Source organism: Taudactylus pleione, unplaced genomic scaffold, assembly GCF_031769625.1.
Source record: "Taudactylus pleione unplaced genomic scaffold, aTauple2 ptg000070l, whole genome shotgun sequence".
NCBI lineage: Eukaryota > Metazoa > Chordata > Amphibia > Anura > Myobatrachidae > Taudactylus > Taudactylus pleione.
In genome coordinates, this window is record NW_028284472.1 from 3594199 (window position 1) to 3616591 (window position 22393).

The 22393-nt window shown below is 46.8% G+C and overlaps 2 protein-coding genes across 2 annotated transcripts; one reads left to right on the forward strand and one right to left on the reverse strand.

The window, feature by feature from the left end:
• Positions 1–1260: 1260 nt before the first annotated feature.
• On the forward strand, positions 1261–4449 carry LOC148533718 (interleukin-17A-like). Its single transcript, XM_088467192.1, has 2 exons — positions 1261–1385; positions 4212–4449. The coding sequence occupies exons 1-2, from the start codon at positions 1267–1269 to the stop codon at positions 4447–4449; spliced, it is 357 nt and encodes a 118-aa protein (XP_088323318.1). The 5' UTR covers positions 1261–1266.
• A 15181-nt stretch (positions 4450–19630) lies between these two features.
• Positions 19631–20737, reverse strand: LOC148533719 (interleukin-17F-like). Its single transcript, XM_088467316.1, has 2 exons — positions 20574–20737; positions 19631–19865 (listed from the first exon to the last, which is right to left on the reverse strand). The coding sequence occupies exons 1-2, from the start codon at positions 20669–20671 to the stop codon at positions 19631–19633; spliced, it is 333 nt and encodes a 110-aa protein (XP_088323442.1). The 5' UTR covers positions 20672–20737.
• Positions 20738–22393: the final 1656 nt, after the last annotated feature.

Here is a 22393-nt window from a genome sequence, read left to right on the forward strand (position 1 = left end):
GTATGCACCTTAAGGGGACCCATTTATCAATGAGTTTTATCATAGGCAACGAGTGCTAAAACTTACTGGATATGATAATGGTTTACAAAATTACATATGGGAGCTGATTGGCTGGAGCACCAGTTTCATCACTTGTTGCATATGATAAAAATCATTAATTCATGAAAGCTTGGAGAGAGATAAACTTGTGAGGTAAAGTACCAACCAATCAGTTCCTGTCACTTTATGACAGTTAGGAGCTGATTGCCTGGTACTTTATCTCTCACAATTTTAGCTTGCTACAAACTTTCATGAATACCCCCCATAATCTGAGACAGTAACTAGAGGTTTCAGCAGATTGTGGTGTTTGAACCCTTTTGCCAAATTGTGATGATTTGAGGCCCCATCCTGAGAACTGTGATACAGTTGGGTTAGAACGTATGTGTCAAGGTGGAATCCAGCCAGCTGGTGTCTTCCATGGCTGGTTATGTGGCATCAGAGTGGTCAGGTTTCCATTCATAGGATGTGGTGCTTGGACAGCAGTATATCCATAGCGGGAAGCAATCGGGAAGCCGACTGCCTATATACCGGCAGTCGGCTTCCCGACTGTCTTATCCCGACATGGGTGAAATGCCGGGCGTCTAGATGTAGACGCCCGCATTTCCCCGACGCCGCGAGACTGGCGAGCGGACAGCTGCGGGGGGAGGGTTAGGTTTAGGGCTCCCGGGGGGGACTTAGGGTTAGGCCTTGGGTTAGGGTTAGGGGGGGTTAGGTTAGTGGAAACTTACCTATCCATGATCGGGATTTCCAGCGCTGTCGGGCTTCCACTGCCGCCGACGGGAATCGAACCATCATACCCATTCCTCCATAGCATGTGACCTGTAGACTTGCTCATTATATGGACTTATTCAATGATGAGCTTTTAAGACAAGCCAGGAACAAGGCTCTGTAGGGTTCTGCTTTCTCCTATTTATATCGTAATTGCAAAAAGACCCAAGACATTTGATTAAATGTAACTATCAACCTAAAGTACTGCACCTGGAAATATAGAATCAGGACATGATGTGGAAATGGCTCATGCTGGCAGGTATTTAGTGCTCATTGGTCTCAGACTGTGACTTGTAGACATTGGAAGAAAAACTTTGTAGGTAACATCTCCTTGATCCACAGGTGGCTTCCACTCTGCTGCTCCTGAGCCTCAGCTCTTGTGTCCATGGTACAGAGATACATCACCATGGGGCATATGAGTGGGGTTCCCATCCAGTCCCGGGTGCAGGATGTCCATTCATGCTGGACACGACATACCCCCCACGCGTGAAGGTCAATATGAAGGTCAGCAGCGGGAGTTATGTGCAAACCATGACAAACAGCATCGGGATCCGCTCACTCTCTCCATGGGATTACAGGTGATTATTGTCTGAGGGTATCGTTAATGTTATTCCTATATGAAGAACAGGGGATCTTACAATGCATAAGTGTATCTCAAAAATAAAGAAACAGGACAATATCGGCCACATCTTAAATTGCCCAGGCCATGTCTTTTCTGAGCCATACAGATGTGTCCTTACGGGACGTAGTCAAGCTACCTATGGTCGGGATGCTGGCGGTTGAAATCCCGGCACGGAAATCCCGACCCACGGGCAGAACATCGGCACCGGAATCCCGACATCAGTTGAGATGCTGACGCTGCAACACCTGTATATCTGTGTGCAACTGAGCCTCTGAATCTGTATACGATGTGCTACAATGTAGTGGCCGAAGCTTTTTTAATTCCATTGTGCTTCATATGCAGACTCAGACGAACACAGATATTCCAGTGTCACATATCACATTAATCAGCACAGTCTGCTGGTGCGTCCTAATCACATCGTATTGCGACTTAGTTGGGACCTGGTGGCTCACTCACTCCAGCCAAGTCGCATGTATTGAGATTTGGGGTGCAAACCTGCACTCGCCATTCCCAGGTCTGGGGTGCAAAGTGGCTTGTTGTGACCACACTGCTTAAATAAAAACACAAAACTCAGCACTCGCCATTGTTAAATCACTCACTATAATACATAAATAATGGGGTTTTGGTTCATGGATTGATCAATGCATTTAAGCCTGCAGCCCTCATCACGGGACCCCATTTCTCTGCAGGTCCTACACTATCCGTCATACTTATGGGAACAAAGTCGCTGCTATCACAGAGTTTAAACTGAAAAAATCGTAACTAGTTTAAAGCTCACCTGCCAACTAACTTATGGCTTTTAGAGGCAAGACAGTCACCAAACATAGCTTCTATCGTACTAACAAGAAGGCAGCTAACACAGGTTAATATAAATGAGCTTGCACAGGGGTGCATGAGAAAGCTGTGATCACAAAAAGGTTGATTAAAAATTAACAAAGTGATAAAACCACTACACTCACCACTCCTAGATTTGAGGTGCAAACCTGCCCTCGCCATTCCCAGGCCTGGGGTGCAAAGTGGCTTGTTGTGACCACATTGCTTAAATAAATGAAAACACAAAACTCAGCACTCGCCATTGTTAAATCACTCACAATAATACATATATCATGGGATTATGTATTACGGGAGTGATTTAACAATGGCGAGTTCTGTCTGGAGCTGAGAGGTGCAGTGAGTCACTAACACGCAATAGCTCTTAGGAGCCACTTGGGAGGAGCTGCACGCTGGTCTCCTGAAATCCCCCCCCCCCACTCATTACAGCCTGTTCGGAGCTCTGATGGCGGCCCGCAAGGACTAGCAATCCCTCTGTGCGCGCGCCTTCCGCACAAGGGGCATGGCCTCATCTCACAGGGGTGTGCCGGCATGACCCAGTCTCTTTCAGTATCCCTGGCCGAGCAGAGCGCTGGGAGACTGAGCTGCTCAGCCGGGGTTTGACGCTGGTCTGGCCCATCTGTCCATCGCCCGATGGGTAATCCGGCCCTGGCGACCCGGATGAGACAGAAACAAATCTCTCCATCTCATAATTACAGAAAATAATTGGTGTGGCTGGTTAGATACTGTTTAGTGGTCCTGATTCATTACGGATCGCTATTGCGATTGCGCACGCAGACGTCCGATTGTTGCGTACTGTGCATACGTGTGCGTTGTAGTGCGCGTGCTCGAAGGCACCACCATGATCGCAGAGACCACGCAGACCCATCGCAGAGTGATTGACAGGAAGTGAGCATTTGGGGGCGTCGGGGGGGTGGTCGGGGAAATGCAGGCGTGCCAGTCCATTTGCCGTTACAGGGTTGTGCATAAATTAGCCACCGTGACGGCATACGCAGCTTGTGTACTCACTGCGTGCGATGAGGAAAGCAATTTCCAAGTAAGGTCTGACCTGTTGTAAAATCCAACAAGCCCGGGTAATTAGGTAATTAGTACCAGGTCCTCCACCCTCTCGGCGCCCCTGCTGTGGGCCCCTTCATTGTGGCGGGCCCAGGTCGGTGCAATGTGCCAGCTGCACCGCCTCTAGTTCCGTCTCTGACCCAGCACCCCTCTCCCTGTCTCCCAGCACAGCACCCATCACAGAGGCAGCCAACACCACCCATCACCATCATCGTACACAGCAATCCTCATCCAGAACCCCTCTGCTCTCTCCCAGCACAGCACCCCTCACCCAGCAGCACAGATCACAGCCACACCCATCACCAATCACCCCTTGCCCGGCCAGCACCAGCGCCCCTCACTACATGCTGAGCTGACTTTAATCAAAACATTTTTATAACACAGTCGCCAGGGCCGGTTCTAGACATTGTGGAGCCCAGGGCAAAAGTTCCCAGTTGGTATTACAGCGGAGGTCCGTGACAGGCAGCCAGGAAGATGTAAAGATGATCCTCCGTAGTGGGGTAGGGGATAACGGGGGACGGCTGCAGCTGAGAAGACCTGCTGCCTCGGCCGCCACTGGGGAGGCCAATCTCGGGATTCAGGATTGAAAAATGCTCAATCTCGGGATTCACTGGTCAATGAAAATATTTTTTTCCACGAGCCTGTGCTGGGCCATAAATGTTATTGTATTTCTGTGTTGTTAGGGCTCAGCCAGGGCCCCCAACACCACAGGGAAAAAAAATCTTTCCTGGCCCTGCTGGCTGGGCCCCAACAGTCCGCAGCAGGAATAAATTAACAATTATGGCCAACCCTTGCCCCAGGCTCTGGCCCCCGACAGGAATAAAATACTTTTCAGCTCAGCATCGCAAATTATTTTGGCTGCATTCAGTATTTGTTTAATGTCTCATTTCACCAGCTCTAACGAGGACAACAACAGATTCCCGTCCGTCATTAATGAGGCCAGATGTCTCCACATGGGGTGTGTGGACCTGGAGGGTAACCTGGACCCCAGCATGAACTCAGCCCCCATCAGACGGGAGATCCTGGTCCTGCGCCGTGAGATGAGAGGATGTGTCCCCGTCTATAAGCTGGAGAAGCAGCTGGTCACCGTGGGCTGCACCTGTGTCCGGCCCGTTACCCAATATCTCGTATAGCAGATGAAAGTGTATTTATTACCAAATATATCCATCCCCTATAGGCATATGTAATGTTTTCTGGAAACATGAAGCAGCATTAGTATTATGGTGTCTGTAAGACTGTACGACAATGTATTTTTTTCTTTTGCTAAAAAGTAATGTTTAATTATATTAATTATACCAGTTATCTGATATTTATTAAAAAAAAATATTCTGTAGAATTGATAGCAAAGTTTATATTTATTACAAAAAGCCACAAAACTGAATGCAACAAATACTGACAGTACGTGGGAGAAGAATGCAGAGACGCGCCACGTACATCAAACATTGGTTTCCTTCCATGTTACTGCTTCTCTATAGTCATTATTAGGGGCAGGTGAAATATTTCTAGCAGACGTCACAATTTCCTGCACTAATCCGTCCAGATCTGCAGAACCTTTAATGACCAAGGAGACTCGAGCCGACCATAGAGCACAAAGGGCCTGATACTGAGTCGGACGCAGTGTCCACGTCAGAGATAGTTGCGTGTATTTTTTTTTCACAGTTGCACTGTCCATGTGACCAGAGTCTTTGCGCACAGAGGCTCAGTTGCGACCACAGCTTCTGTAAGCATATCTGTTAATGCTGCAGGAGGCATCTGAAGGGAAAAGACGTCTCCTGCAGGCACCTCATATCCGATACTTGCATCTGAAGTTGCAGGATCGGTTCAACATCGTGACCATCGTTCGTGATGTTTGCAGCATTAGCCATCTGAGTAAAGCTGCGTATCCACTACACAATATAAATGAACAATTGATCGATGTCGTTCATTAATCGTGCAGTGAATATGCCGGCAATGACCAGCGATGTGCGCTCCCGCTGGTTGCTGTCGGCATCTGTCATCGCCTGAACATACTGCCCAACCTGATGATATCGACAGCTTGTGCATGTTCAGGGATGAGGGAGGGTGCCTGCACTGACCGACATATCGTTCAGTGTGGGCACATTATCCACAGCACATTATAATGAACGATTGATGAATAACGATGTCGTTATCTTTCAATCGTTCAATAGTCGTGTAGTGGATACGCGGCTTAAGCCTAAACTTACTCAGAATGGCCACCTCCCAGAAAATGGGGCCGACACAACTCAGTATTTCTGGAAATCCTGTCGCCACCCCCAAAAGGCCAAAGCATGTCAATTATGCTGCTGCTTGGGGGCACCGCAAGCATAGCCCATTCTGCACATATGTAGTCCCCCAGCATCAGTTAGATTAACAGTAAAATTGTTGACATTCACAAACGTCACTATGGTTAAAATGTAGACATGTTCATAATGTTGGCAAAAGAAGCACCGAGGAAGTCGTGATATCAATACATAAAAGCCGTTCATTTTAGAATAGATCAATCATTGCAAGCTACAAGCATGTTTCGAAAAACACTTGCAGAGGCACATCGATGTGTGTAGTATGGTCACCCAAGGTTAAAAAGGGAAAAAGTACAGGAGGGCACACCTTAGAGCACTTTCATTAAATGCAGAAATCCTGATTCTGAGTTGGATGATTCTGTGAAAACGGACGCATCTCCTCTGAAAACGCGGTGTGCACGTTCGCCGCACAATGGGCCCAATTCTGATGTGGATGGTATTGCACAGCTGCAAGGAAGCTTCCTCTCTGGCGTCTGGCGGCAATGTGTATGTGGCTGTGGCCTCCCCGAAGGCGCACACGCCGACCTGTGTGAAATTGAAAGGGACAGGCGCAAATGTGAAAATTTTAACTCCTCCCTATAAGGGGGAATCTCTGGGCACTAGACAGTGCCAGACTATAGGCTGCCAACCATACTCAGCATTCCTGCCACTAGTGATCCCCACTGCTCATCCCTGACCTTGGCCTTGCTTCTGACCTGGTTCAGTCTCCTCTCTGGTACTGCGCTTGGTAACTCTGGTTTGAACTTGGCTATTCTCAGTGACCTGTTCCCAGGCACCATATGTCTGTATGGTTTTAACCCGGCTTGTTGACCACACCTTGTACGCCTTCTATGTACTTCCTACCACACACCAGCATCTGTGCTGGGAACCTAGTCAGAGGACCGCGACCTGTGTTGGGGGCAGCTAAGTCCAAATGTCCTTGAGGGTCCCCGAAGAAAACCACCGACGCATTAGACTCTGCACCGCTGTACTAGGTAATATTAGCCAATCCTAAAGTACAGTTCAGCATCCACTATCTACTTGCGAGTTTGGGACAGAGATATACCAAGCCTAGGAAAGAGATAAAATATCAACCAATCAGCTCCTAACCGTCACTTTACAATGATTGGTTGTTCCTGTACTTAAACTCTCTCCAAGGCTTAGTACAGCTACCCCATATTATGAGCACAATCGAAAGAACTGAGAGAGTCGGTACCCAAAAGAAACTAGTGGCATCCAGAAATCCTTAGATGATTGACTACATGCTGAAATATTATGAAGTACGATATTGGGGATCCTTGACCTGGGAAGAGCTAAAAAGTCTTCATGATATGCTTTATCACCAAGTGCTTTTAAAGTAAGAATATAAAATCTTACTACCCTCTGACCACTTAACATCTATTAAATTTACCAGGGTGTATAAACTTTTTTCGAATTTATTACACTTTATATATATTTTTTAGATTTTGAGCCTCTACAATACTACTGGAAAAGGCGTAACACAAAGCACTGATTCTCACAATCAATATTCTGCAAACACATTATATGTACATTCGGCCCACTGACTTCTAACGTGCTAGAATAGACAAGAGACTATTGAATGATTCTGTTACAATATACCAACAAAAAAACACCAATGTGAGACCCAATCTCACCAGGAATGAATATCGAGTATTGAAAAATCTCAGCAAACACAAGGCCATCACCACACGACCCATGAATAAAGGCTGGTCTAGTGATCCAGTATACTTCTGAATATAGGAAGGAAGTTCAACACCAACTGGGAGACAATTAAGTCTACAGTCTTTTGATTACAAATCCCATGCTTAAATTTAATACAGAATGTAATGGCCCAAATGGAATGGACAATCACTCCAACAGTCCAGAAGGCCATCAAGCAGTAATTTCCGGTCACTCCAGTATTATATAGGACCTCATTCAGAGGCGGTTGTTAGATGCAAGCGGTCGCTCTGAATGAGGGCGGCTGCTTGCATCTTGTAGTGCCGCCTCTTGGTTGATCGCTAAGCTGTGGGTTACCACCCACAGCTCTAGCGTCCGACCAGGGTGATGGTCACGATGGTCAAGACCATCATGACCTGCGACAAGACCCTAAGGTTGGGTGTCGGCACTCGCAAGCCCCAGGGAGCTTCCTGCTCTGATCGAGCAGGAAGCTCCCCACTGACATCACTGCTGATGTCACGCCCCCTGCCCACCTCCCAAACGGGCGAGCTGTCACTCACCATCGACAGCTCGCCTCCGTTGGTGCAAGACCCCTAGCGACGGAGCGCCCGTCGCTAGCCGGGTCTCGCGCATGCGCACGTTGGAGCCGGCTCCGACGTGCGCATGCCAGTGGGGGAACATTGACCCGGTTGCGAGCTATCAACGCTTGCGACTGGGTCTGAATGACCCCCATAGTGCCTAAAATCCACAAGAACTCAACTACTCCACCGGGTCAGCGCATATTCGCCAGAAATTCATTATACCAACCTATTTCACAGTAGTTGGACTTATTGTAATACCCCCAGTCCTGGGAGTATCACTGATGGTTGCATTGGAGGTGAAAAATGCCTTGGAAATATAATGCATGTGTGCTATTGATATATGTTGCAGTTTATTTATCTAGGTGTTCCCCTGTATCTGATGCTGTGTTAGACTGATAGTGTTATAGGAAATAGAGGTTAAGGAATAGTTTATCTTTAGTCTTCCGAAGAAATTAAAAGGAAAATTGATAACCATATTTGTTGGAACAGCACCCCTATGGTGGAGAACTTGGTGCAACCTGCCCTTGTTGGACTAATGGGCACGAGACTTGGACAGTGAAACTTTTAACACAGCGCAGGGGTAACTGTCCCTGTAATGGTCAGCGGTGCCCAGAGAGAGTGACCAGGAGAGCGGCGCAAGCGGGGGGCGGGAAAAGAGCCCGCACGCGACGGGAGTTAAAAAGAGCGTGGCCCGCTGGGACAGTGGTGTGTAGTCTGAGGTAAGCAGGCAGCGGGAAGAGAGCGCTGCGCTTACCGGAGGGGAGACGCTGAAGAAGAGAGTGGGACTCACCTGAATCTGTGGAGCGGATCCGCGGGTGTCTGGGAGAGGTCTGCGGGGATCGGTGCTGCCTAGTGACCTAGAGGCATTGCCAGAGGAGGTCTCATCAGCTGGACGCCGCCTCCAAGTCTGCTCTGTGGAGTGACTGACAGCCGGGAAGCTGAGTGGCTGATGCAGGGGTGTGCATAGAAGGTAGTGGCTCCAGCGGTGGAACCGCCCCGCTTCCTTCCCCCTTTACATTGACTGATAGCCGGGGTCTGGTCCAGAGAGGAGTGCGCTGTCCAGCTTGCTGCAGCAGAGAAATTAAACGGAGAAAAGGTCTGTTCAGTTCCTTCCTATTGCATCTCCACATCAATTTAGGCAGGCAGACTGTATTACCACATAATTATCCCTCTAATTGGCACAAGTCAGATTCAGTCAAAGGGCGGAATTCAATTGATTACGCGGTCCGGATCTCCCATCTAAAGTGACAGGAGATCGCGGGCCGCCATTCAATTGCTGCCGTTCTTCGCGCTGATCGCGCCCATAGAGGTCAGGTTTAGCCGCGTAAAGCAGCTACACCCGACCAAAGTGCTGGGCGCGATCGCGAAAAGTGATGTTTGGGCGCCCAAACATGTCACTTTTCGCACATTTCAGCTCTCATCCCCCAGGGGCTGCAAGCTGAAATGTAGCGCTTGGCAGCTGATCGCGCCCGACAGGAGCAAGAATAGAATAGCTCCGTCGGCCACGATAGGGGATGAAAACAATTGAATTCCGCCCAGTGACAGTTATCCGGTGTCCTAGCTAAGAACTTTGAGGTAACTTAAGGGACATTACAGTCAGCTTCACCGAGCCCCTTTGCAGTCAGGTAAAAGAAAAGGAACATTTGGGGTTACAGAGACAGCATCAGTAACCGTCCAGGTCAGTCAGCATCAGGGACAACAATTCTTGTTTTTAAGGAAATAACAGGCCCAGGTTTGCTACATACAAGCACCAGCACAAGTACCAGCTTATGACATAGAGCTACTTATTTACTATCTGTCAGGAAGCGAGGGAAACCCTAGCAAAGTAGCAGGTTCAGTCAAAGATCAGCCGTGCACCGACGCAAGTGGTCTGGCCGGACCTAAGGGATATTGGGAGAGCCTCAGGCTGTTTATTGCATGCTATAAAACCAAGGGAACACTGACTGGGTTAATGACTGGCGATTTCAGTTGTCACTAATATTGAGAATTGTCTTTTTCTTGTGTGGTTTATATGTGAATTAATCCCTTTTGTTTCTAGTTTGATGAAAGAAGTGTTCTGGGTAAATAAAATTCCTATAGGAACAGAGTGTGGTTAATGTGACTTAACTTGTGTAATTCACTGTAATATACCCTGTTAATATGCCATTTCTTGATTAAATTGTTCGTAGTGAGGTTATTAAACTGTGAATAAATCCACACTATTCTTCACACATAAGTCCGTAGCAAAGTGTCTGAATTTCCCTGTACTTCAGCCAGAGCAGACGGGAGAGTATTACGGTTGGTAAATTTGGAAGAGAAAACACCTCACTCTTAGGCCCTCATTCAGTGCCGGACGCTCTGAGCAGAGCGCTCGCTCTGAATGAGGGCCGTCCTCCATAAAAATGGAGCGTCCTCCTGGACACTCGTATAGCTGTGGGTCACCACCCACAGCCTATACGAGCGTGCAGGTTGATGGTCGCGATGGTCTTGACCATCGCCACTGCGAGCCGGAGCCTGCGGTTGAGTTTCTCAACCGCAAGGCCCGGAGTGATTTTGGCTCTATCAGAGCCAAAATCACTCCCACTGACATCACTAGTGATGTCAGTGGGCCGGCTTCTGACGGTAGGCGTTCCCTTGGGAACACCCCCGTCTGGGAGGCACGCCCCGGCACGCCCACCAAAGGGGGCATGCTGTCAATCAACATCGACAGCACGCCCCCTTTGATCAGACACAACGAGCGAAGGAAAGTCCTTCGCTCGTCGCGTCCCGCGCATTCGCACGACGGAGCTCCCTCCATCGTGCGCATGCTCAGTGCACACCATCGACCCACTTGTGAGCGGACAGCCGCTCGCGAGTGGGTCTGAATCAGGCCCTTAGTTCCGTACACCCCCAGCTCGGTGTTACATTATTGCTTCAACTTATTGCTTCAACAGTGACAACACTTTGCTGTGCACAGGAAATTCCTTATAATAATCCATACTATGAGGGACCAAATATGAACTTCATATAATCTGTTTAAGAACTCACTTTGTACCGCAATCACTTCTGGTTTGATGGGGCATGCTTCATCCAGAAAGAAGGATAAGCGATGAGTTTGAATGTTACATTCAGCTACCTGTCATTGCTAATATATATTTCAACAAGAAAAGTCCACCTTCTTGAATCAACCAGAAGTTAGCAAGAAAATCCTCCTGTACTTCAGGTACATTGAACATCTGCTCATATTATGGTCCAGGAGCCAACATTCATTTGACACCTTGATCAATAATATCAATAGTTTGGACAACCCCATAAAATCCTCATACAACACATCATATGCACAAATAGATGATCTGGATGTTACAATTGCTTGCAAATATGACAAACTTGGCACATTGTGAGACAATCTGGATCAACAGCTGAAGGAGGTGGTACAGAAACTCATTAAGAGGCGCTACATGGAACTAACCTCCAACCACAAAAGAAAAGAAATCTATCAATACCCCGATACAACTCTCTGACCCCTCATCAAAAAAAAATAGAAATCGTTTGGGCCAGTAATTACACTACTGTTAGCCTCATTATCCCTTGAGGCAACAAAGGCACTTTGGCCAATTGTGAGCAATGATTAAGGACCTTAAGTGCTTCTAGGTTAAAACATAAAACACCCATGACCTGTTTTCCATGCGGCAAGAACCTTAAGGATTTTCTAGTCCATACTGACATTACAGGATTTTACAGACCTTAAAATGTTTGATATGTTAAACCCACTGGCTCAGGGGCATCTTTAGAGAGGAGGGGGCCTATGTGCATTCCCCGTGCGGGGCCCCCTCCTCTCTTCCTGGCGGCCGGCAGCTGACTGATGCGGCTGGCTGGCCACCGAAGCATTAGTAGACTCTGGGCACTAGAGTGTGCCTGGAGTCTACTGGGCATGTGCAAGATGCCGGAAAAATGGCCGCCGCGGCCATTTTGACGGCTTTTGTACATCGCTGACACCCGGTGCGGGACCTCGGAGAGGTAACTTATAAATAATATGGGTGCAGGGTGAGCCCGTGTGCACCGCACACCCTGCACCCATTATAGATACTCCCCTGCGCTGGCTGTTACTGATGTATTAGCTGTGTCACGTGTCGCTACTTAGAGATAGGTGGGTCACTCAGCCATCCGCATAGTGGCAAAATATTCCTATTAGAAACGTGGTAACAAGATCTACAACCTTTGTCATTTACATCATCAGGTGCTCGTGCGGATTATGGGCCTCATTCAGTGATGTACGCGATGCCGATATTTACGTAGTTGCGTTATTATCAGACAACTGCAGATGCAGCACGTTCACACTGCCCGTGCTCCAAGGTACCTTAGTGACGCCACTCAAAGTGAGGATTTCTTCGCAAACTGAATGACAGGGACAGTGTGGGGGCGGTTTCATGGTGTGGCAGCAAAAATGCAACAGTGTGGTGACCATTTCCAGAGCATGTGTGAGCCTACAACTGCGCTTCCGTATGCAGAAAACATGGCACCAACACCTTTGTTCCTGCGCCCATTCTGCGTGACCATTGGGTCACACAGATGCTTGATTATGGAAGGACCTGCGACCACCGCTGAGTGTTTGTACGCACTTGTTGGATCGGTGAAGCCGCGGCTGCTGTAGCAGTAGCATATTTTCCCACAGCAGCTGCGTACAGGATTATGGCGTATTACTTATTAATACAGTGATAAAGCTAACAAGCTTTGGATGGAGATAAAGTGAACGGAGGTAAAGTACCAGCCAATCAGCTCCTAACTGTCATGTCACAGGCTGTGTTTGAAAAATCGCAGTTAGGAGCTGATTGGCTGGTACTTTACCTCCGTTCACTTTATCTCCATCCAAAGCTTGTTAGCTTTATCACTGCATTAATGACAGTTAGGAGCTGATTGGCTGGTACCTTATCTCTATTCACTTTATGGTGCCACACCCCCTTTTCAAAGTGCCCAGTCTGTACCTCTGATGCCTGTTGAGAGCTGTCAGCAGGGAGCAGGGTGCTGCTGGATAGATTATGCTGGTGGCACAGTGGATGACCTGGTCCCACACTCCCACCAAACAGTGCCCGGTCAGCGCTTCTCTTAACGCGGTCAGCGGCGAGCCTGCTGGCAGTCTGTCATGAAGTGAAAGCCGCCGCGCCACGTGACATGCACATCCTATGCATGGCTTGCACGCCGTGAGGTTAGTGCCATAAGGTGAGCTACCCCGCCGTCGCCGTAAGGTGAGCTACCCAGATTGCGGCCGTCAGCCACCAGGTTGGCGACCGCGGCTATAGTGCCTCTAAGACTAAACCAGAACATTTCATGGAATAATCTTAGTTGACTTCTAAGTTTGTTTGTTTTTGAATATAACTCTTACATATAGGTGACAAGTAATGGGCTACTTCATTCTTTGTGGCCATATTGTTGGGTCTATTCACTAAGCCTTGGAGAGAGATAAAGTACCAATCAATCAGCTCCTGTCACTTTACAGGCTGTGTTTGAAAAATGACAAGAGCTGATTAGTTGGTACTTCATCTCTCTCCAAGGCTTAGTACATAGACCCCTGTTTATTACCCCGTGTTGCCAGTTTAGTATGACACCTTTGAGTGAAATGGCCTCCAGGAGAATGATCACCTTTTGTGAGAAGGGTTCTCCTAAATCACTCTTACATCAGGCTTTTAATACATCTGAGAACTTATAAAGAGAATTATTGTTGGTCCAAGAACATCGGGTTGGGTATGAGATGCCAACTCTGAGGAACCCGGCAGTCAGAGGGTCTGATTCAGAGCCAGACGCTATTTGCGGTCGTTCATTCAGAAAAAAGGGGGTGGCTATTCAAATGAACCGTTTGCTCTTTGCGGTCTGTTCACGCCTCTAAGTCTGAACGAGCGAAGAAAACTTGCGGCCGTAATTTTGAAAAATACCCCCCCTGGCCGCTCGCACCATACGTCATGTCCGCTATTTATTAGATTAATCGAGTACATCGAACAGCGTATGAACTGCTCGCTATTCTTGTGGTTGGTTTTTCCTACCGCTATTTTGCGAGCAGTTCTGACTATAAAACAACCAAGTGACGTGGTCAATGACGCTGCTGTATTAATTATGCACCCCCATAAAACGCCCGTTTTGACCTTTAAGCACGCCTGCGTTCGGATCTCCACTCCCCGTTTTCAAGCACCTTCCCCTGTTACCACCCACATATGCCTCCTCCTGTCACTCAAAATAGCAGGCATTCGCTATTTAGCGAACAAACGATTTTCGGCCGCACTGACTGGTTCGCGCATGCGTATTACAATCCATACGCATGCGCAGATGTGCGAACATCGCTCGGAACGAGCGAACGGCCGCTTACGAGCGGCTCTGAATGAGACCCAGAATCCCAATGCCGGCGTCCAGACAGAGTTAGGATACCGACACATGCAGGTAAGTATCCTACCCGCAGCCTAAAGCTAATGCTCCCTCCTAGTGCCTAAACCTTCCTCCCTAATCATGACCCTAACCCTCCCCCTAGTGCCTAACCATAACCCTCCCCCTAATGCCTAATCCTAACCCTCCCCCTAGTGCCTAACCGTAACCCTCCCCCTAGTACTTAACCGTAACCCTTCTGCCTAATGCCTAATACTGACCATAACCTTTCCCCTAGTGCCTAATCCTAACCCTCCCCCTAATGTCTAATCCTAACTCTGACCCTAACCCTCCCCCTAGTGCCTAACCGTAACCCTCCCCCTAATGCCTAATCCTAACCCTCCCCCTCGTGCCTAACCCTAACCCTCCCCCTGGTGCCTAGCCCTCCCCCTAGTACCTAACCGTAACCCACCCCCTAGTGCCTAATCCTAACCCTCCCCCTAACCGTAACCCTCCCCCTAATGCCTAATCCTAACCCTCCCCCAAGTACCTAACCGTAACCCTCCCCCTAATGCCTAATCCTAACCCTGACCCTAACCCCTCTATTTGCCGTCGGGATGCCGATGCTGGGATTGAAACTACATCCCAAACAAATCAAATTAAGAAGAACAGAAGAGAGATATACAGATATACACCAGCCTCACTTCCTTACCTAGTTTAATTCTACAACTAAATAAATCAACAGTATTATACACAACATAGTTTATATTCTGATAACAGAAAATCCTTAGAGAGAACAGACCCGCTGTAATCTTTTACAGAAAATCTAATGATGTGAGTAATGACTACTGTCTTCGACAGAGCAACAGATAAGAGTAGGTCATTAGAAATGTGTTACATGAGGCTGTATAACACAATATGAACTGAGGCACAGAAGAAACGGAAATCCCCAGTTCACACCTGCCGCTATATATACCATGTATTGAATTGCGAATAATAAAATAAATGTAATGTAAAGGAAAAATTAAATATAAAAATTCTAATGCACAGTATACAGCGCTGCAAAAACGTAATTGTCAGTTGCTAGTCTGACATGCACAACAGGGAAAAGGAAAAACAATATATAAATTGCGCTGCTGTAATAAAAGTGCAATTTACCAAAAATGATCCACATTGAAAACTTCTCTGAATCACAAAAACATTTAATATACGCATACAATACAATAATAACACTCATAAATAACTATACAATGAGCATATAAAGCTCTCCATAGAGAATATAGTATCAAATGGTAAAATGTAACAGTATCTGTGACTGCTCTTGAAATCCTAATATAGGCCCTCATTCAGAGCCGTACGCTCTGAATGAGGGCCGGGCTCCATGAAAATGGAGCGTCCTCCTGGACGCTCGTATAGCTGTGGGTCACCACCCACAGGCTATACGAGCGTGCATTGTGATGGCCGCGATGGTCGTGACCATCGCGACCATCGAAATTGCGAGCCGGAGCCTGCGGTTGAGGTTTTCAACCGCAAGCTCCGGAGTGATTTTGGCTCTATCAGAGCCAAAATCACTCCCACTGACATCACTAGTGATGTCAGTGGGCCGGCTTTTGACGGGAGGCGTTCCCGTGGGAACGCCCCCGTCAGGGAGGCACGCCCCCGGCACGCCCACCAAAGGGGGCGTGCTGTCAATCAACATTGACAGCACGCCCCCTTTGATCGGACACAACGAGCGAAGGACTTTCCTTCGCTCGTCGCGTCTGGCGCATGCGCACGACGGAGCTCCCTCCGTCGTGCGCATGCTCAGTCCATAACATCGACCCACTTGCGAGCGGACAGCCGCTCGCGAGTGGGTCTGAATCAGGCCCATTGTATCCAATGCTGATATAGTTCAATTCAATTGCTCACAGCTGTATGTAACAAAACAATAGTGATGTCCCATAAATGTTACAGTGCCAATGCTTGAATGATACTTGTAATACGCTGAAGCTTTTACAATGAATAGTCAATATAAGCATGAATAGAGCACTGTCTGTCCGCCTGTGTCGCTTCACGCAATAATAAAGTCGAACAAGAGATTACCTCCTGCTTTTGAGTTGCATGTATGTGTGTCCGCGCTGGCCTGGGACTTGTAGTGCGCCGGAGCTCCTTAGTATGCAGCCCACTGGGTGTAACGGGAGAGAGCGTGTGAGGCGAACACCCCACACACAATTGGCATGTGTGATAGGAGTCACTCCATGGTTGCAGGGCCGGGGTAGCGACTGAGAGTTGGACACGTACCTGGCCAACACCGCGGTCTGACTGCGGTCCCGTGTCTCTGCTGCTGTATTGTCCACTACGTCCTATTTGCTGGCTGGCTGCGCTCTGATGAGCGGCGCCTTTCTTATGCGATGAGGATGATCACAGTGGAGTTTGAAAGTTCGGCAATTGAAGAAAGTACACTCCAAATGTGTATCAGCACTGGTCACAGTGTATGATGGTCCCCTTCAACGCGTTTCGCTCCTCTCTTGGAGCTTTTTCAAGAATGGGGTATTCAGTACTGGCTTTCCTTTAAATAGGGATTTAATTTCTAAAATTAATGTCAACTGAATTTCCTTAATTAATTGAGATCCCTTGTTAACGATTCAGAGAAGTTTAACCTATAAATCAAAAGTATTATACACCACATAGTTTATATTCTGATAACAGAAAATCCTTAGAGAGAACAGACCCGCTGTAATCTTTTACAAAAAATCTAATGATGTGAGTAATGACTGCTGTCTTCTACAGAGCAACAGATAACAGGAGATAATTAGAGGTTTGGTACATGAGGCTGTATCACTTGTACTCTCGTTAATAATAAGAAAGCCATTACTTTTACATCCTGTTGTACTGGAGTAACATTTACAACTACATCATATATAATTATTAGCATGACTGAATATGTCACTTATGTCCTCGGGTACCTGCCGTTCACCATAGATCCGAAGAACTAGCAGGACACATACAATGAGACTTATGTAGAAGATAATTTTATTGAAATAGATGAAGTGAAGACATTACAAGCTGAGCGCCTTAGGGAACAACTGCGATCACGCACGCAGTCTCACTGCGATCACTATACCGTCGCAGCACTACATGAGGACGCCCACCTTACCTTACACACGTCCGTAATACTTAACATGGAGGAGTACCATAGCAGCCTCACCCACACTTACACAAGCCCTGACCTTACTCAGGAATTGCTAACCTTCCAGTGCGCAGTGAGTACACAGGCTGCGTATGGCATAGCAGGGGCTAATTTATGCACGCCCCTGTAAGGTGTTAAAACGCACTGACACGCCTGCGCTTCGCCAACCACCAACTCTTCACCACGCCCCAACGGCACTTCCTGTCAATCACTCTGCGGTGGGTGTGCATAGTGTACGCAAGTGAAGTAGGCAACAATCGGCCGATTGTGTATGTAATCGCAGTTGCAATCCTTGCTGAATCAGGCCCAATATACTAAAGTGGTCAGAGATAAAGTACCAGTACTCCTGTAATTTTTAAATAAAGTACCAGTACTCCTGTAATTTTTCAAACACAGCCTGATGGCGGGATGCATGACACATGGCAATCTGTATGTGATGCATCCTGCCACCCTTCACATGTATGCTGGTGTTAATTATGCTGGTATGCATGTAGAAACATCTCTTCCGATAAGAACTGTCCTTTGCCAGGCAGGGACTGGTCTATAACCCAGAAGTCCCTCTGGTGTGCTGGGAGGGGTTCTATTAGATCCCTCTCAGATCTCTTTGCATTTAGAAGCCCATACCGTTCTATAGAGTAACACTATATGAAGATGGCGTTACCTACCGCATCCAAGTCCCAGCATGCATCGCATTCCAGGGCTTGGTGAATAAGTGAAATGCGGTCAAAACCCTGAACACCGAATTTTTGACATTGTTACATCCCGCACCCTGTACCATGACAGGAGCTCATTGGTTGGTACTTTATCACCCTCCAAGGCTTAGTACATAGACCCCTTAATGAGATGATAAAAATTGATATCCAGTTTTATTCGATACATGATTTCCCAGCAATATAAAGTCTAATTATTCTCTAGAAAATCTTTGTTTATTACAACTGAAAAAAATTATTGGTCCTACTATGGGGCATATTCAATTGGGCGTGAGGTTTAGCGAGGAAAAAACCTTGCGCCCAATTTTGGATCACTGCAGGTATGCGCGCTCCCGATACCCGCGGTATCCAATTTTTAAAAAAAGTAGCCGCGGGGTTTTCAGCTCTGAAAACCTTGCGCCATGTTAAAAAAAAAAAAAAAATCTATCTTCTCACTGGAGAGGGGGCTGCTGGGAGGCTCCAGGGGCTGGTGGGAGGGGCAAGGGCTGCTGGGAGATGTAGTTCTCCCAGCACCCATTCCGGGGGGGGGGCCACATACTCTGGGGGTCACACACACTCACTCATACACTAAATACTCACCGCTGCTGCTGGAGTCCGGGTCCTGACGCTGGATGCAGAAGACAGCACTTCGGAAGATAAGTCATTACTGACTAATTAAGGTAATTGGAATCTTCCAAAAGCTTAATTAGTCATTAGGAGGGGTGCCACCGAGGTCCCAGAGCAATCTCACTGATTTTTCCGAAAATTAGCAATTTTAGGAAAAAAAAAACCACACTTGCTCCGGAGGTGCGAGAATAAAAACCTCCCTGCTGGAAAACCCTCGCAGGTGCGGGTTTTTTGCTTTTCTCGCAACCAATTGAATATGCCCCTATGTGTTAATTATAGATCTTTCTCACTGCTACATTTAAACCATCTAAACTATGTAAACTATTCCAATCTAGACATCTACACCTGATCCTCAACCGTGTATGTATATATATATATATATATATATATATATACACACACACACATACACTGTATGGATCTATACAATATAATATAGATAGTATACAGCACAGCATAACCCAGCTATAACGACACATGACTTCTGTATGTAACAGTATTTTTATTGTACATGTCACAAAATCATACAAAGGACTGAAAATGACAAATTATACCAACTAAAAGTATTTTTTATCCAGATTGTGTTTCTGTGTGTGTGTAAAACACGCAGTGACCCTGTGATATAATGATCAGGTATTAGTGCATACACAGCAGGATTTGGTTTGGAGACTTTTAGAGAAATCACAATATAACAAATACAGAAAAAACAACATTATTGACAGTCACTGATTTCTTCAATCAGTCGGAGGTATAATCTTCTGAAAAAGTGGTGTAATCATGTCCAAAATGGGGTTTGGATAAATTTTTTTGGATGGCTTATTTTGTCCTGAATTTCCCATTGAGAATATTGGTAGATTTAGATAAAAGAGTAAAACGCTTCTTATAAACCCCTAATGATAACACAAACAATAATGATGTCATTGGAATCCAGCAATATCTGTCCCTCTGCATCTACGTGTAACAACGCCATAGAGGACAGATAATCAGTGATAGCTGACAATAGGTCTGACACATGTACATCCCAGTGTGACCAGCTCAGCCTCCAGTCTGTAGGTGTAGTCGCAGGATTTCTGCTCTCTCCGCAGCACCATTATCTCCTGCTGGATGGGATAGGAGATCAGTTCTGGGCTCTCGCTGCCGTCCGAGTCCTCACAGGTAAAACTGAGACAATGGGCTTCCGCAATCACAGAGGGGAACCTGGTGGGGTCTGTATTCAGCCTGAAACCAAAAAAAAATAAAATAAGTTTAAACAAAGCACAAAAAAAAAATGAACAGTAACAAAAATTCTCATCTGGAATCGGAAAAGTTAAAAATATATTTTAAATGATGACTAACTTTTATATAACTGACAAATTAAGGGGTCTATTTACTAAGCAGTGTTAGGAGACAGAGTGAAAAGTGAAAAGAAAGTGATAAGGTTCCAGCCAATCAGCTCCCAACCAGTCATCTCACAGGCTGTGTTTGAAAAATGACAGTTGGGAGCTGATTGGCTGGCACCTTATCACTTTCTTATCACTTTTCACTCTGTCTTCTAACACTGCTTAGTAAATAGACCCCTAAAACATGAGATTAACTCTTTCCGTCTCTTTGCATGTACGGTTGGATCCGGTTACCTAACATTGTATTGTCCCTAAGCAGACCAGTTTTAAGGTGAACCAATGATAGGTGTAAAACAGTTTTCCTTATAGATGTGAATAGTTGCACAGAGCAAAGAAGCAACTAATTAGCAAATGAATAGAGTAGACCTTCTGGACTGCACCCTTGATTTCACTTATACAATATGCATAGAGCACAATATATTGGAATGAAGGGATGACTATCCTGACAGTAGCCAATAACAGAACACTTTAGAAAGCATCATCCCATCTTATTCTGCAGCGTATAAATAGGAGCATTGTTTAAGTAACTGTCTGTATAACACATTACCTGTAGCCCCAGGGTGACAGAGAGCGGGTGTGCATGTCCTCCATCTCCACCAGACTGTCCAGATAACTGGCGTCCACGAGGCTGATGTCCACAATCATACTGGTAGGTAGGCGCCGGCTTCTCCGCGTTGAGCATCTGTCTCTGGGCTCTGTAGGAGTATCCTCATCCCTGGGCACGTCCAGGGGACCGACACGGGAGAAATACCCCTCTGGTAGGAAGGCCGATGAGCAGACAGACACGAGGGCAGCCATCTGGGCAATAGATAATTATGAGATAGACTTATAGATGCCTTCCTCTAAGAAATGGACCTAGATTTGCTCTTGATAACAGATAATAGCAGAGAACAGATAATAACAGGCATCTCACCGGTATTTTGTATTTATGTGAAAAGGCAACTCCTCATAATAGATATTTTTGGCAAAGAACTGCAGAGGGGATGGGTACAGGATCGTTGTGGTTGGGTTGCCAGCAGTCCCCGACAGCAGAATCCCGATCTAACCAGGCGAGTACCCTAACCCACCCCCGTGCAGCCTATCCCCAACCCCTCCTGCTAGTGCCTAACCATAACCCAAATACTTACTGTCAAGATGCCAGCGGTCGGATTGAGTCTGCTGTTCTGGATTCTGGCACTAGTATTCCGACCACCAGGATGCTAATCACATTCCCGGCAGAGGTTGTACGGGTGAGTTCCTGGTGACCAACAGAAACTCACCACTAATGGTGGCTGTAATGGTTTATTCTCCAGATGGGTTTGGTGTACAGGTGGGGAAGTTGGTGGTCAGAATACCAATAGTGGCATCCCGACAGTCAGAATCCCAATGCCTGAAGGTAAGTATCCTAACCCCTAACCCACCTTTCCTGCAGCCAAACCCTAACCCTCTTCTCCTGCAGCTTAACCCTCCCCTAGTGCCTAACCCTAATGCTTCCCGCCGGGATGTCAGCGGTCGGGATTCTGGAGCCAGGATTCCAACTGCTGTTGGGATTCTGACCTCCTGCATCCCGACCGCCGAAATGCCGACTACATCCCGTCCAGAATTACCAGCTGAAATAATACTGATCAGACACTGCAGTGTTGTCAGACAAAAGCCTATTAGAAAGGGTCATTAACTGTCAATAATCTTCCACCTGACAAAAAAGCAGATTGTGGTCATACTGCCCCAGCCTGCACGCCTTGCACCATCATCACCTATATGTAGGTACTGATTGGTCCCTGGACACGTGCAGACCCTGAAGCTTTGTATGACAAAAAAAAAAGACTGCCGAAGGGGTTGTGAGAATAGCGTTTTGCTTTGAGTGAAACCATATATCAAATGCATCCGTTTAGCAAATAAAGAGCCATCAACCTATTTACACAGTAAAGACCCCCACCTTCTGTATGTTCAATGATTACATCCACCCAGCTGAACGTGAGTACAGAGAGACAGACACATTACTTACATGGACCAGTGATGCTTTCGTAAAGACCATTCTGCCGTTTCTATTGAGTGCTGTTTATGTCCCCAGTGATGTGATGTGTTTGGTCCAACATTCTCCCTATTTATACTGTGTTGTATCCAGGAGGGGCCTCCATGTCACATAAAGATGACCATCTGCCTTTTTAAAGCAAAAGTTTCTGAAAATTCCTACAGCCAGTCTGAGCCTGGAATTCTCGGCTGTCCGACTGGCTGTCATATATCCTCATGTCAGTGGACAGAGATAGGGAACCAGCCAACGCTCCTCTGTACTTCCCCAATGTGAGCCTGTAATCTACCTGTGGCCGGACTCTCGTCCGTCATCTAGGTTCATCATGTTCAGCATATTTATCCTTACCCACTACTATA